Source organism: Simochromis diagramma, unplaced genomic scaffold (genome assembly GCF_900408965.1).
Source record: "Simochromis diagramma unplaced genomic scaffold, fSimDia1.1 OVJJ01000433.1, whole genome shotgun sequence".
In the NCBI taxonomy this organism is placed as follows: Eukaryota; Metazoa; Chordata; class Actinopteri; order Cichliformes; family Cichlidae; genus Simochromis; species Simochromis diagramma.
The window spans coordinates 6,765,876-6,786,853 of NW_024387031.1; the positions used below are offsets into that span (position 1 = coordinate 6,765,876).

At 45.3% G+C, this 20,978-nt stretch overlaps 2 protein-coding genes across 2 annotated transcripts; one reads left to right on the forward strand and one right to left on the reverse strand.

Annotated features, from left to right (window-relative positions):
* Positions 1-483: 483 nt before the first annotated feature.
* noa1 (nitric oxide associated 1) lies at positions 484-6,030 on the forward strand. The gene is made up of 9 exons (XM_040043160.1): positions 484-736; positions 1,330-2,310; positions 2,847-3,011; positions 3,079-3,189; positions 3,470-3,561; positions 3,862-3,993; positions 4,692-4,808; positions 4,886-5,003; positions 5,085-6,030. The coding sequence occupies exons 1-9, from the start codon at positions 556-558 to the stop codon at positions 5,324-5,326; spliced, it is 2,139 nt and encodes a 712-aa protein (XP_039899094.1). The 5' UTR covers positions 484-555; the 3' UTR covers positions 5,327-6,030.
* A 323-nt stretch (positions 6,031-6,353) lies between these two features.
* Positions 6,354-16,620, reverse strand: rest (RE1-silencing transcription factor). The gene is made up of 6 exons (XM_040043159.1): positions 16,451-16,620; positions 13,868-14,147; positions 12,593-13,165; positions 12,304-12,464; positions 12,107-12,190; positions 6,354-10,706 (listed from the first exon to the last, which is right to left on the reverse strand). Exons 2-6 carry the CDS (start codon positions 14,110-14,112, stop codon positions 8,860-8,862), a joined length of 2,910 nt encoding a protein of 969 aa, XP_039899093.1. The 5' UTR covers positions 14,113-14,147; positions 16,451-16,620; the 3' UTR covers positions 6,354-8,859.
* Between the last annotated feature and the right edge of the window lie 4,358 nt (positions 16,621-20,978).

Below are 20,978 nucleotides of genomic sequence, written 5' to 3' on the forward strand. Positions count from 1 at the left end.
AATGTACGTGGAGACACGATGAGGGATTTTACATCCACAGCAATCATTAACACATAGGTAACTTGGTTGTAGCTGCTAGCTGCCTCCAGGCTTCTCCACCTAGGGAGTAAAGACACAAATAAGACTTAAATACTATCTGGTGACAAATATTTATTGTGAATTGTCTGTGCTAAACAATAAAATAAGCAAATTAATTAAGGCCAATCTGTAAACACTTTGTTTTTGCTTTTTGTTTTTTACAGTTGTGCGTCTAAATTTAAGGCGGAGTGAGCTCTCCTGTCTTAACGTCTCAGATAGCAGGACATTATGACGTCACGACTTTTAAAACGTTTTCCATTTGGCTGAATTTATGAATTACTTTATTATCACTATCTCACGCGCAGTGTTTGATCTTTGATTGCTTAAAAAAAATAAAGTAAATCTTAAGTAAATTATTATTTTTTTATTAAACCGGAACATAAACAAACCACTAGCTTTACGTCACGTCCACAGGAGGAAGTTGAAGCAGAGAGGTCGGCTCCTCCGCGTGTGCTGAGTGCGCGTGCGGCAGTCGGGATGTTAACGGTCCTGCAGGTGTGCGTCCGCCGCCACCTGTGGAGGAGCGCGTGTTCTTCTGCCGCGGGAGCGCAGAGGGGCTCTGGGGCCGCGGGGGGTCGCGGTCTGAGCCGGCCCGGGGTCCGGACCTGCACCGTAGACCCGAACCTGGAGGAGCAGTTCGTGTTTCTGGACTGCACAGGTGAGCGCGCAGGTGCTACAGGGATAAGAACAGGCTCAGCCCAGCAGGTGGTTAGCTGTTCTGCAACAGTTTAATGTGGAGATATCTCTGTTTATGTGTATCTCTGTATATGTGTTTAATGTGGAGATATATCAGTTTATCAAAGAGAAACACTAAAATCAAGCACCAGCTGACAGTTCAACCTTAACTGGAAAGTTGAACTCTCCGGTAATAGTTTTTTCTCATTTATTATTATTATTTCTGCTGGATCAGTAAAGGTATTAGCATAGCATTACCTGTCTGTCTTCTGCTATGTTCATATGATCAACAGGAACAAACGGGTACTACTAAGAATCTCTTAATAATGCAAGCTTTAGACCCTCCTGCTGTCTGCACACTGAGGTCTGCGGGATCTTCCAGGAGTGGCAATGCTATTTTTTTTTAGTGGAATGATTGGTTGGTGGTGGTTCTGTAACATAAGCTGCTCTGGAGCAGGTTAGGTGTGCAATCACTGAAAACCGAGCCTTAAAGCCCCAATTCCAGCTTCAGAGGACAGGTGTCTGCAGAGTTGCTGCAAAGGTGTCATGAGTCTGTCTTCTTCTCTCCTGGTTCAGATGCAGATGAGGACTCCAGTCAGGAGGAGAAAGAGCTCCTCCATCAACTGAGTGCCACCACTTCCTCCTCCTCCTCCTCCGCTGCTGCTGCGCCCGGATCATTGGTCGATACTCAGTTGTCCCCGCAGAAACACCTGAGGTCTCTCGAGCGTCAGCTGCAGCTGTTGAGGCATGGCGTCCTGAAGGAGCCGCAGGCAAAGCTGGACTCCCTGATCCAGTTCCATGATGTGGACTTCCCGTTGGACGAGAGCATCGTGGCTGCAAAGAAGAAAAAGAAGGCGGCTGTGGGGAAAGGCGAGCACAAGATCTACGGCACCCCCGACGTGGACGAGCCGGTCAGCGACACCTGCTGCTCAGGCTGCGGCGCCATGCTGCACTGCACCGCCGCCGCTGTCCCTGGCTACCTGCCCAGTGAGAAATACAAGGTGCTGGTCCAGGAGGGTCGTCTGAGCGGCGCCACCTGTCAGCGCTGCCACCTGCTCACCCACCACCACAAGGCCCTGAACCTGCAAATGCCCAAAGACCAGTACCGGGACGTGGTGCGGCAGATCCGCCCGCACAAGGCTCTGGTGCTGCTCATCGTCGACCTACTCGACGTGCCGGACTCCATCATCCCCGACCTGCCTGAGCTGGTGGGACGCAACAAATACATCGTTGTTCTTGGCAACAAGATCGACCTGCTGCCCGGAGACTCGCCGAACTACCTGCAGCGACTCAAGCGGCAGCTCTCTCAGTACTGCAAGGAAGCCGGCTTTGGCGATCAGGTGACCGACGTCCACCTGATCAGTGCTAAGACTGGGTACGGCATAGAGGAGCTGATCTCCAGTCTGCAGCGGTCCTGGAAGTACAAAGGCGATGTGTACCTGGTGGGCAGCGCCAATGCCGGGAAGTCGACGCTCTTCAACACGCTGCTGGAGTCCGACTACTGCAAGTCCAGAGCCTCAAACGTCATTCACAAGGCTACCATCTCACCGTGGCCAGGTCTGCACCAGACTCCATGTACATTTCCCCCAATTTATCGTATCTTTGTTTTCATCCAGACACAGAGAAGTCCCAGAGCATGATGGGAGATGTTTATGAATTTGAAGTGGCTGCTGCTTAATTCGGGTTGAAAAAAATTCTGTCACAAACAAATCTGTCAGCGATACATTCAAGACAAATGCTACTGGTTTTAGATTTTTAGTTAAATCTACTCCGATCATATTTATTCTTTTGAGTTTCCTGTTTTCACGTAGAATGATTTAAAGGAGCTTAGTTAACAGTTACTAATGACAGCTGCACCCACGACAGATGGTGTCAGAGAGTCTATTTTTATTTTTATTTTAAGACATTTGGCAATAAAAAAAAAAAAAAAAAAAAAAAATATATATATATATATATATATATATATATATATATACTGTTTTAATGATTTAATTCTTCTCCTCTTCAATTATTTCTGATATTCTTGTCTCTTGGTTAAACTGTTGAGTTTCCCATAATCATGTGACTGTTTCCTCCTGCTGTGGTGCATTCAGGGACGACTCTGAACCTGCTGAAGTTCCCCATCATCAACCCGACTCCGTACAGGATGTTCAAGCGTCAGGAGCGACTGAAGGAGGCGTCGCAGCAAAAGGAGAGCGAGCTGTCGCCGGAAGAGCTAAAAAGGCTGCAGTACTTCAGCAGGCAGGGATACTTAGTGGGTAAGTGGTGAAGGAGCAGGAAAGACGAGGAGGTGCTTCCTGTCTGAGCATGTGTTTATCTCTTCAGGTCGCATTGGCAGAACATTCCGGGTTGAAGGATTCAGACCGAATGAGATCCAGTTTGATCCTGACAGCCTGGCATTTGGAGAAAACGAAGATGGCGAGGAGACGACGACAGGTGGGCGAACTGATGCAGGAATCTGTCGAAAGCATTTTATGAGAATCCAAAAATGTTTAAGTGATCATTAATGAAGCTTTAATTAGTGGTTATCTTGCTGTAACGTGCTTTACCTTCTTCCTGTATTCAGACTGATATTTACTTACTCCACAGGAGACTCCATTAATCTTCTCTCCCATCTAAGCCTCCAGTTGTGATGCTCATAAATTATTACAAGTCTTATAGAGTTTTACTACACTGCTGATTTGACCTTTGACCTCTGTGTGACGTTGCCTTCCAGCTGCCAGCAGGTCAACTGAGGAGCTGAGTCACAACGAGCTAAAAGACGCCCACTGGCTGTACGACACGCCGGGAATCATGAAGGAGCTTGATGTGAGGCTCATTTTAATCTTCAGGCTTGGAGCTAGTCCTTTAAGAAGACTTTCTTATGATTGGCTACCCTTCGTCCCAATTATTGTAGTCACCTGAGTTCATTCTCTAAGCAAATATCTCTGGAGTCACCCTTATACTTTCATTAACTATAAATCAGTGGCAGAAGCTCTGATTTTACATGTTAACTGTAAATGCCAGCCTCCACACAGCAGGGGGCACTGCTCCACTGAATAGACTTCTCCTCAGTGTGTTCCTGACATTGGATGTTCACAAATCTTTCTTTTCCTCTCTCTTTCTCAGATTCTAAACCTGCTGCATGAACAGGAAGTGAGGTTGGTGGTTCCCACCCAGGCCATTGTCCCGCGAACGTTCGTTCTGAAGCCCGGCACGAGTCTGTTTGTGGGAGCTCTGGCCAGGATCGACTTCCTGCAGGTGAGAAGAAGAAGCTGAACAAAATAACTGAAATCCAACAACTGTGGCGAAGAGTGAAAAAGAGCAAGAGAAGCAAGCTGTTAGTCAGAGTGGAGGAGCAGCACCAGTGAGAGCGGACTCCATCTCCACTGAGCTGGATGAGCTAGTGACTGTAGTCCTCGAAGTTTGGGGGAGGGGGTAGGGCAAGGCAGAACAAGGCTTGCTGGGGAGGCCACTGAACGTATTCTTCAGTCATTTATTTATTAATGAGTACAGGTGTGGTCACCTGTACCTGTGGGTGTGAATGTCACAGTTGGCTGGGGAAAAAATTAAAGGGAAAAATCCAAAATAAATTTCAAACTTGTCAACCTAAATCTTTTTTTTTCCTTTGAAGTCTTTAAAGATGTACAATAATTCCACTTTGGACAAAGAACACTTCAAGTTTCTGTTATCCTGACCACACCAACGAGCCAGTATCTGTTTAAATAAACCCAGATGTTGTTAAATAAATTGATACATTCATGATTGGAGATGTTTAAGGATTAAAAATATCACAGTGGCACATGGACGTAAGCCTGGGCTCTGAAACGGCACCACTGGTACTTGAACATGTGGATGTGCCTCAAGCAGCTGCTGCCACAAATAGAAATGAGCTCTTTGGTGCTTCTGAGCGATTAATAAGTGATTGTTCAGCTGCTGATCCGCGCTGCCCTCCACAGGGAGAAAAGTCCTGCTGGTTTTCTGTCGTGGCCTCCGATCGGGTGCCAGTTCACATCACTAGCCTGGAAAAAGCTGACAGCATTTATGAGAAACACGGTGGACACGTGCTGCTGGGGGTGAGTTGCATGAGCCCTGCACAGTGCTGCTTTTGAGTGCTTGTGATTATTAATGCTTGTGTGCGTGCTGCGTTCAGGTGCCTGTCGGAGGCTCGGAGCGCATGAAGGAGTTTCCTGCATTGGTTCCTCAGGAGTTCAGTTTGGAGGGTCGGGGTTACCTGGAGGCTGCTGCTGACATCAAACTGTCATCTGCAGGTAAATTCATAAACATCACCTGCAGCACCTTCAGGTTCTCACCTGCCTCACCTGCCCATCTCTCTCACTGTCTCTCTGCAGGCTGGGTGGCTGTGACAGCAGTGGAGGGCGATCAGCTGCTGTTGAGAGTTCACGGGCCGCAAGCTGCAGGGTTCGGTTTGAGGACGCCGTCGCTGCTTCCTCACGTCATCTCTCTGAAAGGAGAACGTATCCGCAAGTCTGCTGCATACAAACCAATGAAAGCCGTGGGTCTGCTGCACAGCGGACTGTCGGCCGCCGGAACCGAGAGGCTGCAGGTGAAGAGGAAGAAGAAGAAGAACTGAGCCAAGGGTAGAGGATGTGGAGGAGGCGCTCTCACCACCAAGACTCTCTGACCTCTGACCTCAGGGAATGTGATTCTGGATCAATTTGGCTTTGTTGGAGGATGTGTGTCGTTTTGTTAAATAAATATAAATATTTCATACTGTTATCGTCAATGGCGTTTATACAGCTGGGTCTTAATGTTCTGACAGTGACAGGCTGAAATTCAGCCAAAATAAATATGAAGTTATACTATCGAAATAAAATTAAATTCACACTTTTAAACCAACGTCCTCACAAACTGGGCCTCCAGTGCCGTTTCCTCACTTCTTTATTTGTGGTTCTTAAATAAATAATTCACTCGTTTCCCCCGAGAAACTCCTGTTTCTTTCACTCTTTCTGGTAGACTTTAACCTCCTGGACAGTGTTCATCATTTGTTTTGTTATTTTCAGAGCGTCTTCTTTGAAATGGTTTATTTTATTGACGTAGCTCATAAGTGACATTAGACTTTGTATTTCATTAAGTTGTATACTAATTTTCCCTGAGCCAGTTCTGCTAAAGGTCTATTCCTGGTAAAGGGGAGTTTTTCCTTTCCACTGTCACCAAGTGCTTGCTCATAAGGGGTCATTTGATTGTTGGGGTTATCTCGCTATTATTGCAGGGTTTTTATGCTTGTTGTTGTGATTTGGCACTATATAAATAAAATTTAATTTGTTTTAAATGTAAGGTGTAAAATCAGAGGTCTAGGTGGAAATACCCTCACATTAAATCTTGTTACTATTTAAACTCTTATTCACAAAAATCTGTTGGAAAACTGTTAATTTGGGGAGTTTTGGTGTTAGCTGGTCGTGATGCTTTGATTCCATTCTGTGCAAAAACACATCCATGTGTGATATTTTAAATGTTGTAAATATTTAAAGTCACACCAGATTTTCTTTGAAATCTGATTTTTAGGACTAATGAGGCTTTTAATAGACTCCGAGCTCCGGTTAATTCTGAATATGTTCCAACTTTATTAAAAACGGGCAGACAGATGCTGAAGTTGCTGATAGTGTTTGGAAATCTTTATTTACAAAAAAGCAGAAGAAAGTACGTTACAGATTAAAGCTTTAATCGGTTAGTTTTTAGCTGAAGAGCGCACTCAAGCTGCTCACAATAACATCAGACAGTTAGACAAACATTTCTAATTTGATTTAAACCTCCTGACAGGAGAAGACGTTTCATCTTGTTAAACAGGCTGCAAACCTTTGTAAACGATAAAGTTGGTGTAATATTATCTGATCATTTTCATCACTCAGTTACTCTGATATTCAGCTGTACATGGGGCATGGTGGAGGCCAAAGTGCTCAAGTTGAGGCTTCAAGACGGAAACTAAAATACAAAGTCTGTAGAAGCAGGAAGAACCTTCTGATCGCAGTGTGAATTAGCAACAAAAGTGGTTTCGGGACCGACTGGACGGACTTTTTGGCTCACGTAAATGTAGTGTCCTCTGAACGCAGCCCCAAATAAATTTTGTTCCTTTCTTTAAAAATATCATTTTCACCTCTCTGTCACAGTTCAGTTAGGCTTAGAGATGCCTGAGAGCAAGCACTGAGGGCAGTGCTTGCTCTGGAAGACTCGATGAGCCCCAATGGGCTTAATTACAGAAAAGATCAAATAACACCATCCTTATCGTTAAGTTACAGAAACTACACAAGCTGCTGCTGACACAAACCTTTACCAGCAGTAACTCATACGCATGATGTCGTTTTCATTTGATAGTAATAAGCCTCTGTAATAATAACAGTCCTCGGATGACGATCACTCTGTACAGTCGGAAAGAAAACACTTTGGCGTCTCCACTAAAAGGAATATCGCACTGAAACTGTAATGAAAAATAACCCCCCAACCCCTAACCATTAATGGAATTTAATGTTTTACTACAGCTGGTGTAATAACCAGATCTTTAATCAAAGCATTCACAAACTGGTACCAGGGCCACACTAAGGGAAAAAAGGAATTTTGAGAATAAAATTCATCTTCCTGTTGGCGCCTCTATAATATGGCCTGTGCTGACAAATTTGCACAGTCTGGTGAAAAGTATCCGGAATTCAGCTATTCCAGTTAGGCACATTTGAGCAAACTCAAATAGCTGCTAATGCACAGATGCAAGAACATCAGTGGTCACAATAGTGAGAGGCCACCACAGGAAACGGTGAGACACTTAAAGTGTTTGATCCTGAAGGCGTGGGGCTCAGGTGCTATGTGGTGTGAAGCCTGCTCAACACACACACACACACACACACACACACACACACACACACACACACACACACACACACACACACACACACACACACACACACACACACACACACACACACACACACACACACACACTTTTTTTGTGGAAGCACAAAATAATTGTGTGAGCAGGTTTTCATCCTTTCAAAAATCTGGTTATTTTAAGTAGACTTACTATTTAGTTTGGTTTTAATCAATCTTTTCCATAAAGTAGCCCTAACACTAGTCCCTAACACAAAAATGGCATATTCAGACCAAATGCAAAGTGAAGTTTAAGTGCAGCGTGATTACAAACAAAGTTTGGAAAAGGTTGTGAAGAACTGAACGCAAATTCAACAGATTTGCTTTGAGCTGTGTCGATTTTCCTGCAGACTGTCCATTCTCTTCAAGCCAGAAATGGAGGAAAAGCCAGTTGCTAAATGATAAGGAGAGTAATCTTAGGACTTCATTTGAATGTTACATGACTCCAGGTATTGGTGAGGTTTATTAAGAAGCAGTCATCCCACTGGCTATTAATATATGTGATTGTGAAAAGGTCCAAAAACAATCCAGCGACTCTGCTTCAGGTTTTGTTTGAACACACCAAAGGAGAAAAGCATTTTTCTGCAGACTTGAACCTTCAGACGACAAATATAAAAACAAATGAGAAGAAAAGCGCAACATTTCAACAGCTGATTGTCAAAGGCACTGAATGTTTTTTCTTTAAAAAAAAAAAAGGGAAAAAAATTCCACTTTTACACTAGAAAAATCTTTCTTTTTTTTCCTACATGGAGACTTCACGACACTGACAGGTTTCAAAAAGGTCTCCAGATGTTCTGTGGAGGTCATGAAAATTGATATGATGTTAAAATTCATTGTATGTGCAACAGCAGAGTTGAGGTGGACATGATCTGAGAGAGAGAAAAGCATATGTACATGCCAGTGTGTCGGCTCAAACTGACCCTACAGACCAGACCAGACCAGCATGTAAAAGTTCAAAAGGGTCTGAGCACCTAACATAGCCCCCGACGCCTCTTCCAGGACTCCACAGGAGGAGGCGGATTCTGGAAGACCTTCCAGAATCCTGGAAGTCTTCAAATCAGCAAAACAAGAGCAAATCTGGTGATAACTGAATAGAATCAGCTGCTAAATTTAAAGAGTTGGTGCTCGGACACCAAATGATGAGACATTTGTTCAGTTTATACGTTTGTGCAGTCTTATTTCACACAACTGGAGTGTCTGCACTTTAAAGCAGAGACGGGTCCTAAAGATGCACAGTGTGCTGGATACAGCTCATTTCTGGGAACTGCTGTCCATGTAGTAGACGTTCACCAGGTGGCGGTTCAAGTGGCGCCGATACTCCACCTCCAGGGGGAACGTGCGGTCGCAAAAGATGCACATGTGACTCTTTAGCTCAGTAGGAGTTGGGATCTCATCAGTGGGTGTTTCTGGGTCATTGGGCATCTTAGTCGACCCGGCGCCGTTGCCATTGAGGCCGGAGTCGTCGCTGCCCTCGGAGGCGCTGTCGCTGATGTCACTCCCTCCTTCATGGCTGCTGTGGATGCCCTCGTCATCCTCGGGCTCGGTGGGTTTGCTTCGCTGCCCAGGGAGCACCAGAGAAGGTGGTGACTTGGGTTTTAGGAATGTTGGCGCAGGTTGTTCTTCAGCAGGAGAAGGCGTGTCCTCACCGGAGCTGCAGGTGGGTGAAATGTCCGTCTTCTCAGAGTGTTTGTTTGGAGTCTTTTCCGGCTCTGGTGGAGCATGTGTACTTGCGGTGGTTCTTGCTGCAGGGCTGTGTTCTGTTGGGTCGCTGTGAGCGGTTTCCTTTGAGTTGTCCAGATGAGGAGAAACTTTCTGAGCCTCTGAGCATGGACTGTTGATTGAAGTTGCTCGACCCTCTGCTGGCTCCACAGCAGGCTGAGGGGTGGGGGCTTTCTTGTTGGAGCTCCTCGTCTTCTTCTGCTTTGCTGGTATTGCCCCATTGGACTTGTGTGCTGTCAGACTGGACTCAGTTACCTTGCTGGTGTTTTGTGAGGCAGGTTTAGACTGAACATCCTCCACAGCTGAGGCTTTCACCCTCCTGGTCTTGGATGGAGTGCAGGGCTTGCTGGAAAGATCTAAAGCCTCCACAGCTCTCCTCTTTAATGCCTTTTCCTTGACTACCTTTTCCTTCTGACCTTTCTCTGGACACTTGTGTTTCTGTGGAGCTTGTTTGACGTGCTCTGCAGTCTTCTTTGTTCCAGACTTTCTGGCTTTGCTGGCATTTTTGCTGTCATTCTTCTGATTTTCTTTCTCTTTCTCAGGCATCCCTTTTTGTTCCTCTTTGTCCAGCTTCTGCCTGGCTGATCTTGCCTCCTCTGGTCTTTGTTGGTCAGATTTCTCTCTCTCTGCTGGGTCTTTCTGGGTTATGCGTGCTTCTGCTTGGTTCTGAACAGCTACTTTCTCTGTTGCAAGCTTCTTGGCTCGTCTCTTCACTTTGTTCTCTAAACTTTCTGTCTCCATCTGGATTTCTTTAACAGATGCGTTCTCCACCGGACTCTCAGTGACCTTCTCGACCTTCTTCTGTCTTGTGATCTTTTTCTCTGGTTCCACTTTGTCCTTCGCTTTTGGCAGTTTTTCAGATGTGATGGTTGATTTCTTCTGAACCTTGCCAGGTGTTTCGGTCTGTACCGATTGGCCAGTGCTGGGCCGAGTGTTCTTTCTGATTGACAGATTGATAGGACTCGACTCCTCCTCCCCGTTGTCCATGTCCAGGTCTTCCTCAATGCTGGATGAATCATCAAGCTTATTTGCTCCAGAGTCTGACTTTTCCTCTGCACTCTCGGGACCTGGTTTCTTGACTCGCAGCTTGACTTTAGAAACATCCAGGGCAACATTGCAGCCAGAGTGCCTAGACTTGATGTGATACTGCAGGTTGCATTTCTTGGAGGCAGCATACTTGCAGAGGGGACAGAGAAACTGCCGAGGATTGAGGTGGAGTTCAACATGCTTCTTGTAGTTGCTGCGATCAGCGGTCTTGTACTCACAGTAGGGGCAGGAAAGAGGTTTGGGGCCATTGTGGACCTGTCGAGCATGTCGAGTCACCTCGTGTTGGTTGGCTGCCAGGTAGGTACAGCTCTCGCACTTGAAAGGACGCTCACCTGCACACAAGAAAGTGAGGTGTTACACCCTTGCAGTGAAGGCAGTAGGATATAGAAAAGCTTCATGCAGCAGGTGAGTCTGATACTTGAGGATCTATATACGTCAGTAGACTGATTCCTTATGTTTGTCTGTAACTGCTATATGTCTGTATTCACAACCCTGAGGTCCCTTTCTTAACCATAAAGAACAAAAAACACACCATGCATAAGTCTGACTCATCTCTAGTTCAAAGTAATCTCCTTGTGCACCTGTGGACAACTTCCTATCGTGGCTGCTGTTTTTTGAATGAGCTCCATGGTGAAATTGAGCAAACTAGCTTCCAAACATCAACTTCGGTTTAAAGTGGCCACCTTTCAGACCAAAGATCATCACTGCTGAAGTTGAACGGTCTCCAGCTGGAGCCCATAGACCAAACATTTATCCAACGGTGTGAGGGAGGGCAATTACTGCTGACCAAACCAACAAAACTTTACCATCCTACCCTCCTCACAGAATTTGGTTACGTGAAGATTGGTCAAATTGCTGTTAATGTGCTTTTTGCTTTTTATAGGTGGAGTTTTTATTTAACCTTTTCTCAGCAAATCTATAAATTGTATCTTGTTTAGTAAAATCTGCAAAATTATTACTTTCAAATCATTCAGGTTTATTCGTGTATTCGATGGAAGCCAAACAACTGAAACAGGATTGTTCATGCAGGAGTTTGAGGATCACAGAAGAGCAGATAAAACTGAAACCACTTAATCAGAGGCCGTTTTCTGACCCCGCTGATATGTTTTCAGATTCATCTGCTCTTCGGTGTGAATGCCCCACAGAGCAACACAACACAACACAGGAGGTGGTAGCATATAGTTCTGCTGTTACCATGTTAGTCCAACAGCGACAGCTTCAGTGAGAGCAACACAAACAGAAATGTTCAGAGTGAGTCAGAGGAACAAAAACAGAGCGAAAACATCAGTGATATTAATTCTACTTAGTCCTATCATATATCACTAATATCACCACGCTACATCTACTAAAGTACAGCAGTGTGAGCACTACAACTACTGTAATACTAATACTTTAACAATTTTACTCTCTAGTCTTGAATATTCAACTATGAGCTAGATAAGAAAGAAAGGTAAATTTCAGAATCTAGACCAAGGGTGTCAAACTTGGCCGTATTTCATAAATATGGGACAAATCCTGCTTTCAAGGGACAAGAAACTACTACTACTACTGCCCTGACAAACTGCCCGGGTCTTTACGCCATCTGCTTAATCCTGGAACAAGTGCCAAACAAAGAGAGCAAACCACTCACTCTGGCTGGCTAAGAGAAACATCGAGTAGTGTTGTACAACTGATTTAACAGTTTACTATTCAACTCTCCAACTGATTTATTAGCCTCTACAGTTAGTTTTACCTGAGTGAGTCCTCATGTGTCGGGTCAGGTGGGTCTTCTGTGAGCTTGAGTAGTCGCAGTATGGACACTGGAATGGGCGAACACCTGAAATAGACAGAAAATAACACTGAGGTCCCACGACTAACTACATACAGACACTTTTAGTGCCTAAAAGACTTCAGACAGGCAAAAGACAGAAACGCAGAGGGTCGTCGTACCAGTGTGAGTCCGAATGTGTTGGATATAGTTGCTCTTGCGGTCAGAGAAGTAGGAGCACTGGCTGCAGGTGTGCAGTTTGCTGGGGAAGTGATTCCTTAGATGTTTCCTCCAGTGGTACTGACTGACGGTGGTGTATGGACACAGAGTACACTTAAACACCCTGCAGAGACACAGCGGCAGCACACACTCGTTACTCAGGTCGGTAAAACAACTGGTCATTAATTTTCCTGCAAAATGCTGGTATATGAAGGCAAAGTGTGTGTGTCAGTGCACAAGTGCAGGTCTTACCTGTGGTCTTCACCCTCCTTGTTGTGGTGTTTCAGGTGGGCGATGTAGTGGTCGTATCGGTTGGTGTTGTAGCCGCAGCGCTCACACCTGATCAGCCCTTTGATGTCATCTGCATTGGCTGCCACCTCCCCGCCGCTCTCGGCCTCACCACCTGCCGGGGCCTCGGGTGCTTCCGCCTCCTTTGCCTTGGTCTTGCTCCTCCCCTCCACCCGGTTCACCACCATCATCTTGCTGATACTGTGGGTGCTTAGATGATCCACAAACTCCTGCTCATTTTCCGCCTGGAAGTGACATGGTTTGCAGTGGAACGGTTTCTTCTTCTTCGTGCTCTCCGTCACAGCAGGCGGGGCCTCTTTGCGTTTGGCACCCTGGGGAGGTGGTGTTTTAGTGGTGGTGGCGGAGGAGGAGCAGGGCTGAGGCGGGCAGGACAGATCTTCAGCTTTGTCTTCCTCATCCTCGTTCTCATTCTCCTCTGTCCTGTTTCCAACAACCACAGCACGGATACCTGGGCCCAGAGTCTCGGGATACTTCTCAATACCGGCATCTCTCTGATTCTGGTTCTCGTAGCCATACCTGATCGCACACACAGGTGAGTTAGTGGCCAGATGAAACAGGTATCTGCAATATTACTATCAGGTTCTATAGAGCAGGTCTTTCTTTTATTATCAGTAATATCTCACTCAGAAAATCTAGAGCATGCTTTAAAATATTTTGCCTGCTGTGGGCATCCTTTGCACAAACAAGGGAATTCCTCACAATACGCACTCACAGTTAAGCTGAAATCAAATCAAACTACCCACACTAAGTGCTGCTGGAAAGGGAAAATGACTACAAAAGCAACAACTCATTCTTCATGACAGCAAAAAAGGCAGATAACTCGCTTCTGAACTGGGAGCACATGGGAGCTTCACGGGCTGTCCTTAACTGGAATATGTAACGCCTTTTGCAACTTCACAGGGAAACATAAAACATTTATAGGTCTTAGCTTCCTTCATTTTAAATCCAGACTTTTTAATGACCCGCGGGAACCCTGTGTGTGTAATCATGTTGGACCAAACGCAATCTCAACAGAAAAAAAGTGTGATTATGATTTCTGCCATTCAGAGGAGCTGTCGCTGAAGGTTTTTTCTCTTAATGGCAAATATAGAAACGGCTGGATGTTTCCAGGAATAGCAAACAACCCATGAGTTAAAAAATAGTTTCAATGTTTGTTTAAAGTTTCCCTTGGTTAATATGGGGGTCAAGCCGAGGTCGGACTCATTCTCACTTCCTCACCTGACCACACTCTCATCCTCGCTGTCCGAGTAGCTGCCTCCCACGGTCTTCAGCTCCATCATCTCCTTCTCACCATCACAGCCACCGCTGCTCTCCGCGGCTGTCACCGCTGCCACGTTTGCCAGCATCACCAACTGAGGGGCGGGCAGCGTGTTCCTGGGCATGTCGCTGAGATTCTGCCCATCCTCCATCAGAGGAACACCCACGGGGAACATATCGAGCGAGAACACAGGCTGAACTGCCATGTGGAGTTCAGCGCTTCACCTAGACACACGGAAAGCTGCAGGGACAACGACACGGGAGGAATATTTTTAATAACTGCGACTTCAGAATCATAACCACATATATGTTTCTGGTTATTTTTTCCTTTAACTTATGTGTAACACTGAACATGAAGCGTTCTAAATCCTCTCTGCCTAAGACGGACCACAGATAACAGTTTTTCTCATGTAGGATTTGAGTGCAATCTACTTAATAATGTCCATAATTACAGATAAATGCAAATCTGCAAATCCACACAAGCTCATGGCCCTCATTTCTGAATATTTGAGTAGAACCGTTCCTACCCTGTGCAAAAAAATAATCTACAAAACATGTGGACCGGCTTGTTTTCGTATGTTACTAAATCAGACTGAACCAACAGGCTTGTGCAATCTGCATACTGCCACTACTTCTCTATCACTCCTCTAGTTTACCTCCAGTTGAAGCAGAAGTGGTGACGATGTTTTAAGAGAGAAACCTGCATCGCTAAGGCAAGAAAAAGGGGGGGAAAGCGAGGTTCCACTTGATCACTTCCACTTTGGCTTTAGAACTAAAGAAACTCTTGGATGAGACGTGAAACGTTTTCAAGAAATTTAAATAAGTCCACTTGCCTTCTTATAAAGCTTCCTAGGCTAACATGACCTGGATGACTGAGACATTATGGTTTGTTTGGGGGATTTTTGCAAACTGTAGATGATGACCAAAGGGCAATAATAACGACAATAGTTTTATTATTGTTATTAGCAGCAGTTTTCTATTTAAAGACTTGTGATTTTTCCTAAGAAAAGGGCCACTATTTGTTCTCATGCTGTTACATCTAAGTTTGAGGGTAGAGTACGAACACAGTCAGGTATAAAATTACTGATAAATCACTGGCTTGTGTGTAAATTTTTCTTACTCACAATTTACGCAGTGCATATGCACAGCGTACTCCTACGTGGAATAAAATGTGTCATAGAAACAGTGTTTGTCTTAACTTTTAAAAAGTGTATTCTTTTCCTAGTATTACTAAAACTTTTTAAAAATATTTGTAATACTTGCACTGTATGATACATTTTACTGATACAATGCGTGTGTTTTTAACTTATTGTAAAAATTAAAAAAAAATGGGACTTTATTTTATTTTGTTTAAAATATTTTTCATAGTAAAAAAAAAAAAAAAAGCGATTCGTTGGTCATGTTAGTCGCTTAAATAGCTTGGTCACTTGCGGCTTAGGTCTTTTTAATTTACCAATTTCAAATATTATTAATATTACTAATCAATGAGCCTCCCTGGAGATGAATTTGCCTATTATAAAAAAGAGGAAGTCATTACAGGGTAATTTTCCTTCCTCTCAGAATAAACATCCTGCAGTAAAGATGCTGAAATAACAACTGAAAACTTTCACTGCATCGCTTTGTCGGCCATTTTGAAAGCAGCACCACGGCTCAGTCGACAGCGCCACACAGAAGTCCCTCTGGAAAAACACCAAGTTTAGAGGACCATCCCGCGGGGAAGGAGGCCGCCTGGCAGCTACTTAAACCCCACATCTCACCAACTAAAGGTCAAAGTTATTCAGCAGAAAATGAGCCGAATTTATGGTGGAAAAACAGAAGTGACAAAAACCTAAAACTCTGCCACATAAAAACACAAATACCTCCATAAATCTGTCGACATCGAATTAGCAGTGGTGGAAGTAAACTTGTTCAGCTGATTTGGATCAAGTTAAATAAGGTCAGAGTGGACAAAAGAAGGAGGTTTTAAGTGAAGGATTAAAAAGTGAAAGTCCAATAATCTCCCCAGATTTAGGATGTCTGGGGACTAACAACATCAGGAACTATTTTCTGTAGAAAAAAAATCTCACTCACGATTTTTTTTCCTGAGACGTTTGATTAAATCACTTTTAACTTGAACCCATGAGATTATATTTTACTCGTGTAAAAAATGGTAGCTGTAAAGCTGCCGTTGTAATTTACAGCCACCATTTCAGATCCTTACGGAGTTTCACCAAACTTCGTTTGCGGAAGCGCACAAGTCGAATCAAACAGCGACATTTTACTGCGGCACTTCGGAGTCGGTCTAAAGTGTTACAGGAGCTTTTCCAGCTGTTTTCCAGCGGCGAATCTGCAGCTGGCAGCCGGGAAAATGTGGGGAAAGTGTGGGTCGATGTGTTAGAGTGTTAGCCATGGTCCTGATCAGCCCCGGACAGCGCCTTCTTCACCACCTCACCGCCTCCATTTTCCCAAACTGACTTCAACTTTGCAGCCGCTCCGCTCCGACAAAAACCCCGCACAGATGCGCTTTCAGCCCGACACTTCCCGCCCTGCAGCCTGGACACTCACCGGCTCCTCACGTCCGAACTCTACGAAACTTTTCCTGGACTTCTGCTTCTGTTTGTAGTTTTTCTTTCTCCCTTCGACGAACAGCGCACGGAGAAAAGTGAACACAACTTTCCGCACATTCCTCCACAGCGACGCACGACCGTGACGTCAGCACGTCGTTCACACAGCGCGAGGAGGTGTGGAAATCAGTTCCCAATCTTTTATTTTAAAGTAACCGTATTATTTATTTATTTATTTATTTATTAAATAGCATAATTTATTAATTTTATTCACTTTATTTTGATTATTGTACCTGATACATCCAGTTGATTTAATTTGTTTTATATAAAATGTCACAGTTACCTACAAAGATGACTTTTCCCTCATACAGAACAATAAAGACAGTTTTTTTGTTTTGCTTTTTAATTCAAAACAAAAAGTTATACTCTGTTGTTTCAGTGTTGTGCCAAAAAGTAGCCTTGTATTGTTATGGAACTCTTGTGCTTGCTACACCAAATAGCCAGTTCCTGTTAAAAAAAAAAAAAAAAAAAAGGAAGAAAGAAAGAAAGAAATGTCTGTCTCCTAAACAGCTAATGCAGTGCTCTTGTTAAACTCTTTGAATTAAAGCTGAAAGTCTGTGCCTCAATCACATCTTGTTTTTTGTTTGTTTGTTTGTAATTTTATTTTAAATCCACTGTGGTGTGGACAGAAACAAAATCACAAAATATGTTGCTTCCCCAAATTCTGGACACAACTGTACATAGTCCTCACCCTCACCTGACCATGAAATTTATACAAATTGTAAAACCTCCATACACACCTATCGTTCAACTAGATTATCCCATTATTGATGAAAGTATATGAATCAGTATAATAAAGGGTTAAAAATGCTCACACCACTGATTTCTCAGAATCATTTTTGTTTCAGTCAATCAGGTTTGAATCCTTATTGAATGATTTTAAACACAAAATTAACATCTGAGTATATCAAAACAGTGCTAACAGACTGGCAAAAGCAAAGGAAAAGGCCGATAGTGAATTTTATAGGAGGTCGGATACTAAGGCATGAGAAAAGAACTTGTATCAACTGGCTAGGCAGAGATATCAAACTGGAAAGGATGTGCAACAGGTTAGGGTGATTAAGGGCAGAGATGGAAGTGTACTAGCACTCAAAATGAGTACTTTGAGAAGTGATGAATGAAGAAAATGAGAGAGAGAGTGGAGGATGGATGGTGGAAAGAGTGAATCAGGAAGAGCTGATGATTCGTAGGGAGGAAATGAGGGTAGCTATGATGAGGACAAAGAGTGGAAAGGCAGATGGTCCAGATGACATACCAGGAGATGTCTAGGAGAGAGGGCAGTGGACCTTTTGATCAGATTGTTTAACACAATGAGAGTAGGGAACAGCTGGAAAAGAGCCCGGAGAGGCGAAGGCGTGCTCTGGAGAGGATGACTGAGAAATGGAATAGAAGTGCGTTGGTACCTATTTTCAAGAACAAGGTTCTCAGAGTTTAACAAGAGCAGTGAGCAGTATTCAGCAATACAGGAAACATCAGGGTAACGAGACACAGCTAATTCAAGAAGATGATACCTGGGCATCATTACTGGAAACAAGTGACAGGAGCTACAAAACAAAATACAAACCTTATTTATTTAGATTTTCTAAAAGGATCTTGGAGCAGTTACCACTTAAAAAAGAAATGAGAATGAGGAGAGAAAGTGGGGGTTTGGCACCTCTGGGCCTCCATCTGGAGCCTGCCTAACATTAAAAGTTTCACCCACAGTGAGAAACAACCAGCAGCTTACTTACAGGTATTATCACTTCTCCTTCAGTTTGCACAGACGACAGAGCAAAGACTGCCGGCCGAGGAAGACTGCAGGTGCTGCTAAACACTTCTGGAAAAACATAACGAAACTGATTCCAAGTCCAGCATAAACTTTAAATTCATGGATGGATTTCTTTTTTGCCAGGCAAAAAGCTGTATTGAACATATTGTAACAACAACACAGGCTGACCAAATACAATGATCCATAAATATAAATATGAAAAATAAATATGTCAATAAATAAAAATTATACAAAAAGGACAGAGAAAAAAGAAAAAAGGCACACACACATATTAAATTTAAATTACTAAGTAATGAGAGTAATTTATAGACTGATCCATTTTGAACTGCTTTCAGAGACTTACTAAACAGCTTTAGATCATTCGTCCAGAATCTGCATTTGTGAATGAAATATTTTCCAATTAAAATTACATTGTTAAGTTCAATTCACGGAGAATCTCCGTGAATCGCTACCTTATTGTGTTCCTAGGGATCCCAGGGGCTATGTTGTCTGGGCGCTTTTGCCCCCTGGTAGGGTCTCCCATGGCAAATTGGTCCTGGGTGAGGGACCAGACAAAGAGCGATTCAGAAGACCCTTATGAAGAAAAAAAAATAGGGTTACCGGGGCCCCGCCCTGGAGCCAGGCCCGGGGAGGGTGCCCGAGGGTGAGCGTCTGGTGGCCGGGCCTTAGTCCATGGGGCCCAGCCGGGCACAGCCCGAAAAGGGGACATGGGCCCATCCTCCCGCAGGCCCACCACCCGCAGGAGGCGCCATAGGGGTCGGGTGCATTGTGTGCCCGGCGGCGGCCAGGAGCAGAGGCCCTGGCGGACTGATCCCCGGCTGCCAAGACTGGCAATTGGGACATGGAATGTCACCTCTCTGGTGGGGAAGGAGCCTGAGTTAGTGCGTGAGGTTGAGAGGTACCGGCTAGATATAGTCGGACTCACCTCTATGCATGGCTTGGGCTCTGGAACCAGTCTCCTGGAGAGGGGCTGGACTCTGTCTCAGTCTGGAGTTGCCCCTGGTGAGAGGCGGCGGGCTGGGGTGGGTATTCTAATATCCCCTCGGCTTGCTGCCGGTACGTTGGGGTTTTTCCCGGTGGATGAGAGGGTTTGTTCCCTGCGCCTTAGGGTCGGGGAACAGGTCCTGACTGTCATCTGCGCTTATGCGCCGAGTGGCAGTTCAGAGTACCCAGCCTTCTTAGAGTTCCTGGGTGGGGTGCTGGAAGGTGCTCCACCTGGAGACTCTGTTGTCCTGCTGGCAGACTTCAATGCTCACGTGGGTAACGACAGCGAGACCTGGAGGGGCGTGATTGGGAGGAACGGCCTCCCTGATCTGAACCCGAGCGGTGTTTTGTTATTGGACTTCTGTGCAAATCACAGTTTGGCCATAACGAACACCTTGTTCGAACATAAGAGTGTCCATAAGTGCACGTTGCACCAGGACGCTCTAGGCCGTAGGTCGATGATCGATTTTGTAATCGTATCACCAGACCTGCGACCATATGTTCTGGACACTCGGGTAAAGAGAGGGGCTGAGCTGTCAACTGATCACCACCTGGTGGTGAGTTGGATCATGTGGCAAGGGAGGACGCTGGACAGACCTGGTGCACCTAAACGCGTAGTGAGGGTGTGCTGGGAACGTCTAGCAGAGGCCCCAGTCCGCGAGATCTTCAACGCACACCTCCGGCAGAGCTTCAACAGCATGAGACTGGGGACATTGAGTCCGAATGGACCATGTTCAGCGTCTCCATTGCCGAAGCTGCTGCATTGAGCTGTGGCCGCAAGGTGGTTGGTGCCTGCCGTGGTGGTAATCCCCGAACCAAATGGTGGACACCAGAGGTGAAGGGAGCCACCAGGCTGAAGAAGGAGTCCTATCGGGCTTGGTTAGCCTGTGGGACTCCAGACAGGCCAAGCGGAATGCAGCTCGGGCAGTGGCTGAAGCAAAAACTCGGGTGTGGGAGGAGTTCGGAGAGGCCATAGAAAAAGACTTTCAGACTGCCTCGAAGAGATTCTGGCAAACCGTCAGGCGTCTCAGGAGGGGAAAGCGGTGCTCTACCTGCACTGTGTATAGTGCTGGCGGAACGCTGCTGACTTCGACTGAGAAAATTGTCAGGCGGTGGAAGGAATACTTTGAGGACCTCCTTAATCCCACTGACACATCTTCCGAGGAGGAAGCAGAGTCTGGGGATGAGGGGAATGACCCACCAATTTCTGAAGGCGAGGCCACTGAGGCAGTTAAACAACTCCTTGGTGGCAGAGCCCCTGGTGTTGATGAGGTCCGCCCCGAGTTCCTGAAGGCTCTGGACGTTGTAGGGCTGTCCTGGTTGACACGCCTCTACAATGTTGCGTGGAGATCAGGGGCAGTACCCCTGGACTGGCAGACCAGGGTGGTGGTCCCCATCTTTAAGAAGGGGGACCGGAGGGTGTGTTCCAACTACAGGGGGATCACACTCCTCAGCCTCCTTGGGAAAGTCTATGCCAGGGTGCTGGAAAGGAGAGTATATCCGCTAGTCGAATCTCGGATACAAGAGGAACAATGCGGTTTTCGTCCTGGTCGCGGAACACTGGACCAGCTCTTTATCCTCTCAAGGATACTTGACGGTGCATGGGAGTTTGCCCAACCAGTCTACATGTGTTTTGTGGACTTGGAGAAGGCATTCGGCCGTGTCCCTCGGGGTGTCCTGTGGGAGGTGCTGCGGGAGTATGGGGTGTCTGGCCCAT

What these genes read in the sequence shown, in the direction of transcription:
- noa1 (XM_040043160.1), top strand. Translation starts at nt 556, where the DNA reads ATGTTAACGGTCCTGCAGGTGTGCGTCCGCCGCCACCTGTGGAGGAGC. An exon ending in TACCATCTCACCGTGGCCAG is followed by an intron (nt 2,311 to 2,846) that starts GTCTGCACCAGA and finishes TGGTGCATTCAG; the next exon opens with GGACGACTCTGAACCTGCTG. An exon ending in CCAGGATCGACTTCCTGCAG is followed by an intron (nt 3,994 to 4,691) that starts GTGAGAAGAAGA and finishes TGCCCTCCACAG; the next exon opens with GGAGAAAAGTCCTGCTGGTT.
- rest (XM_040043159.1), bottom strand. Translation starts at nt 14,112, where the DNA reads ATGGCAGTTCAGCCTGTGTTCTCGCTCGATATGTTCCCCGTGGGTGTT. An exon ending in ACACATTCGGACTCACACTG is followed by an intron (nt 12,191 to 12,303) that starts GTACGACGACCC and finishes TGTCTATTTCAG; the next exon opens with GTGTTCGCCCATTCCAGTGT. An exon ending in ACACATGAGGACTCACTCAG is followed by an intron (nt 10,707 to 12,106) that starts GTAAAACTAACT and finishes TCTTGTGTGCAG; the next exon opens with GTGAGCGTCCTTTCAAGTGC.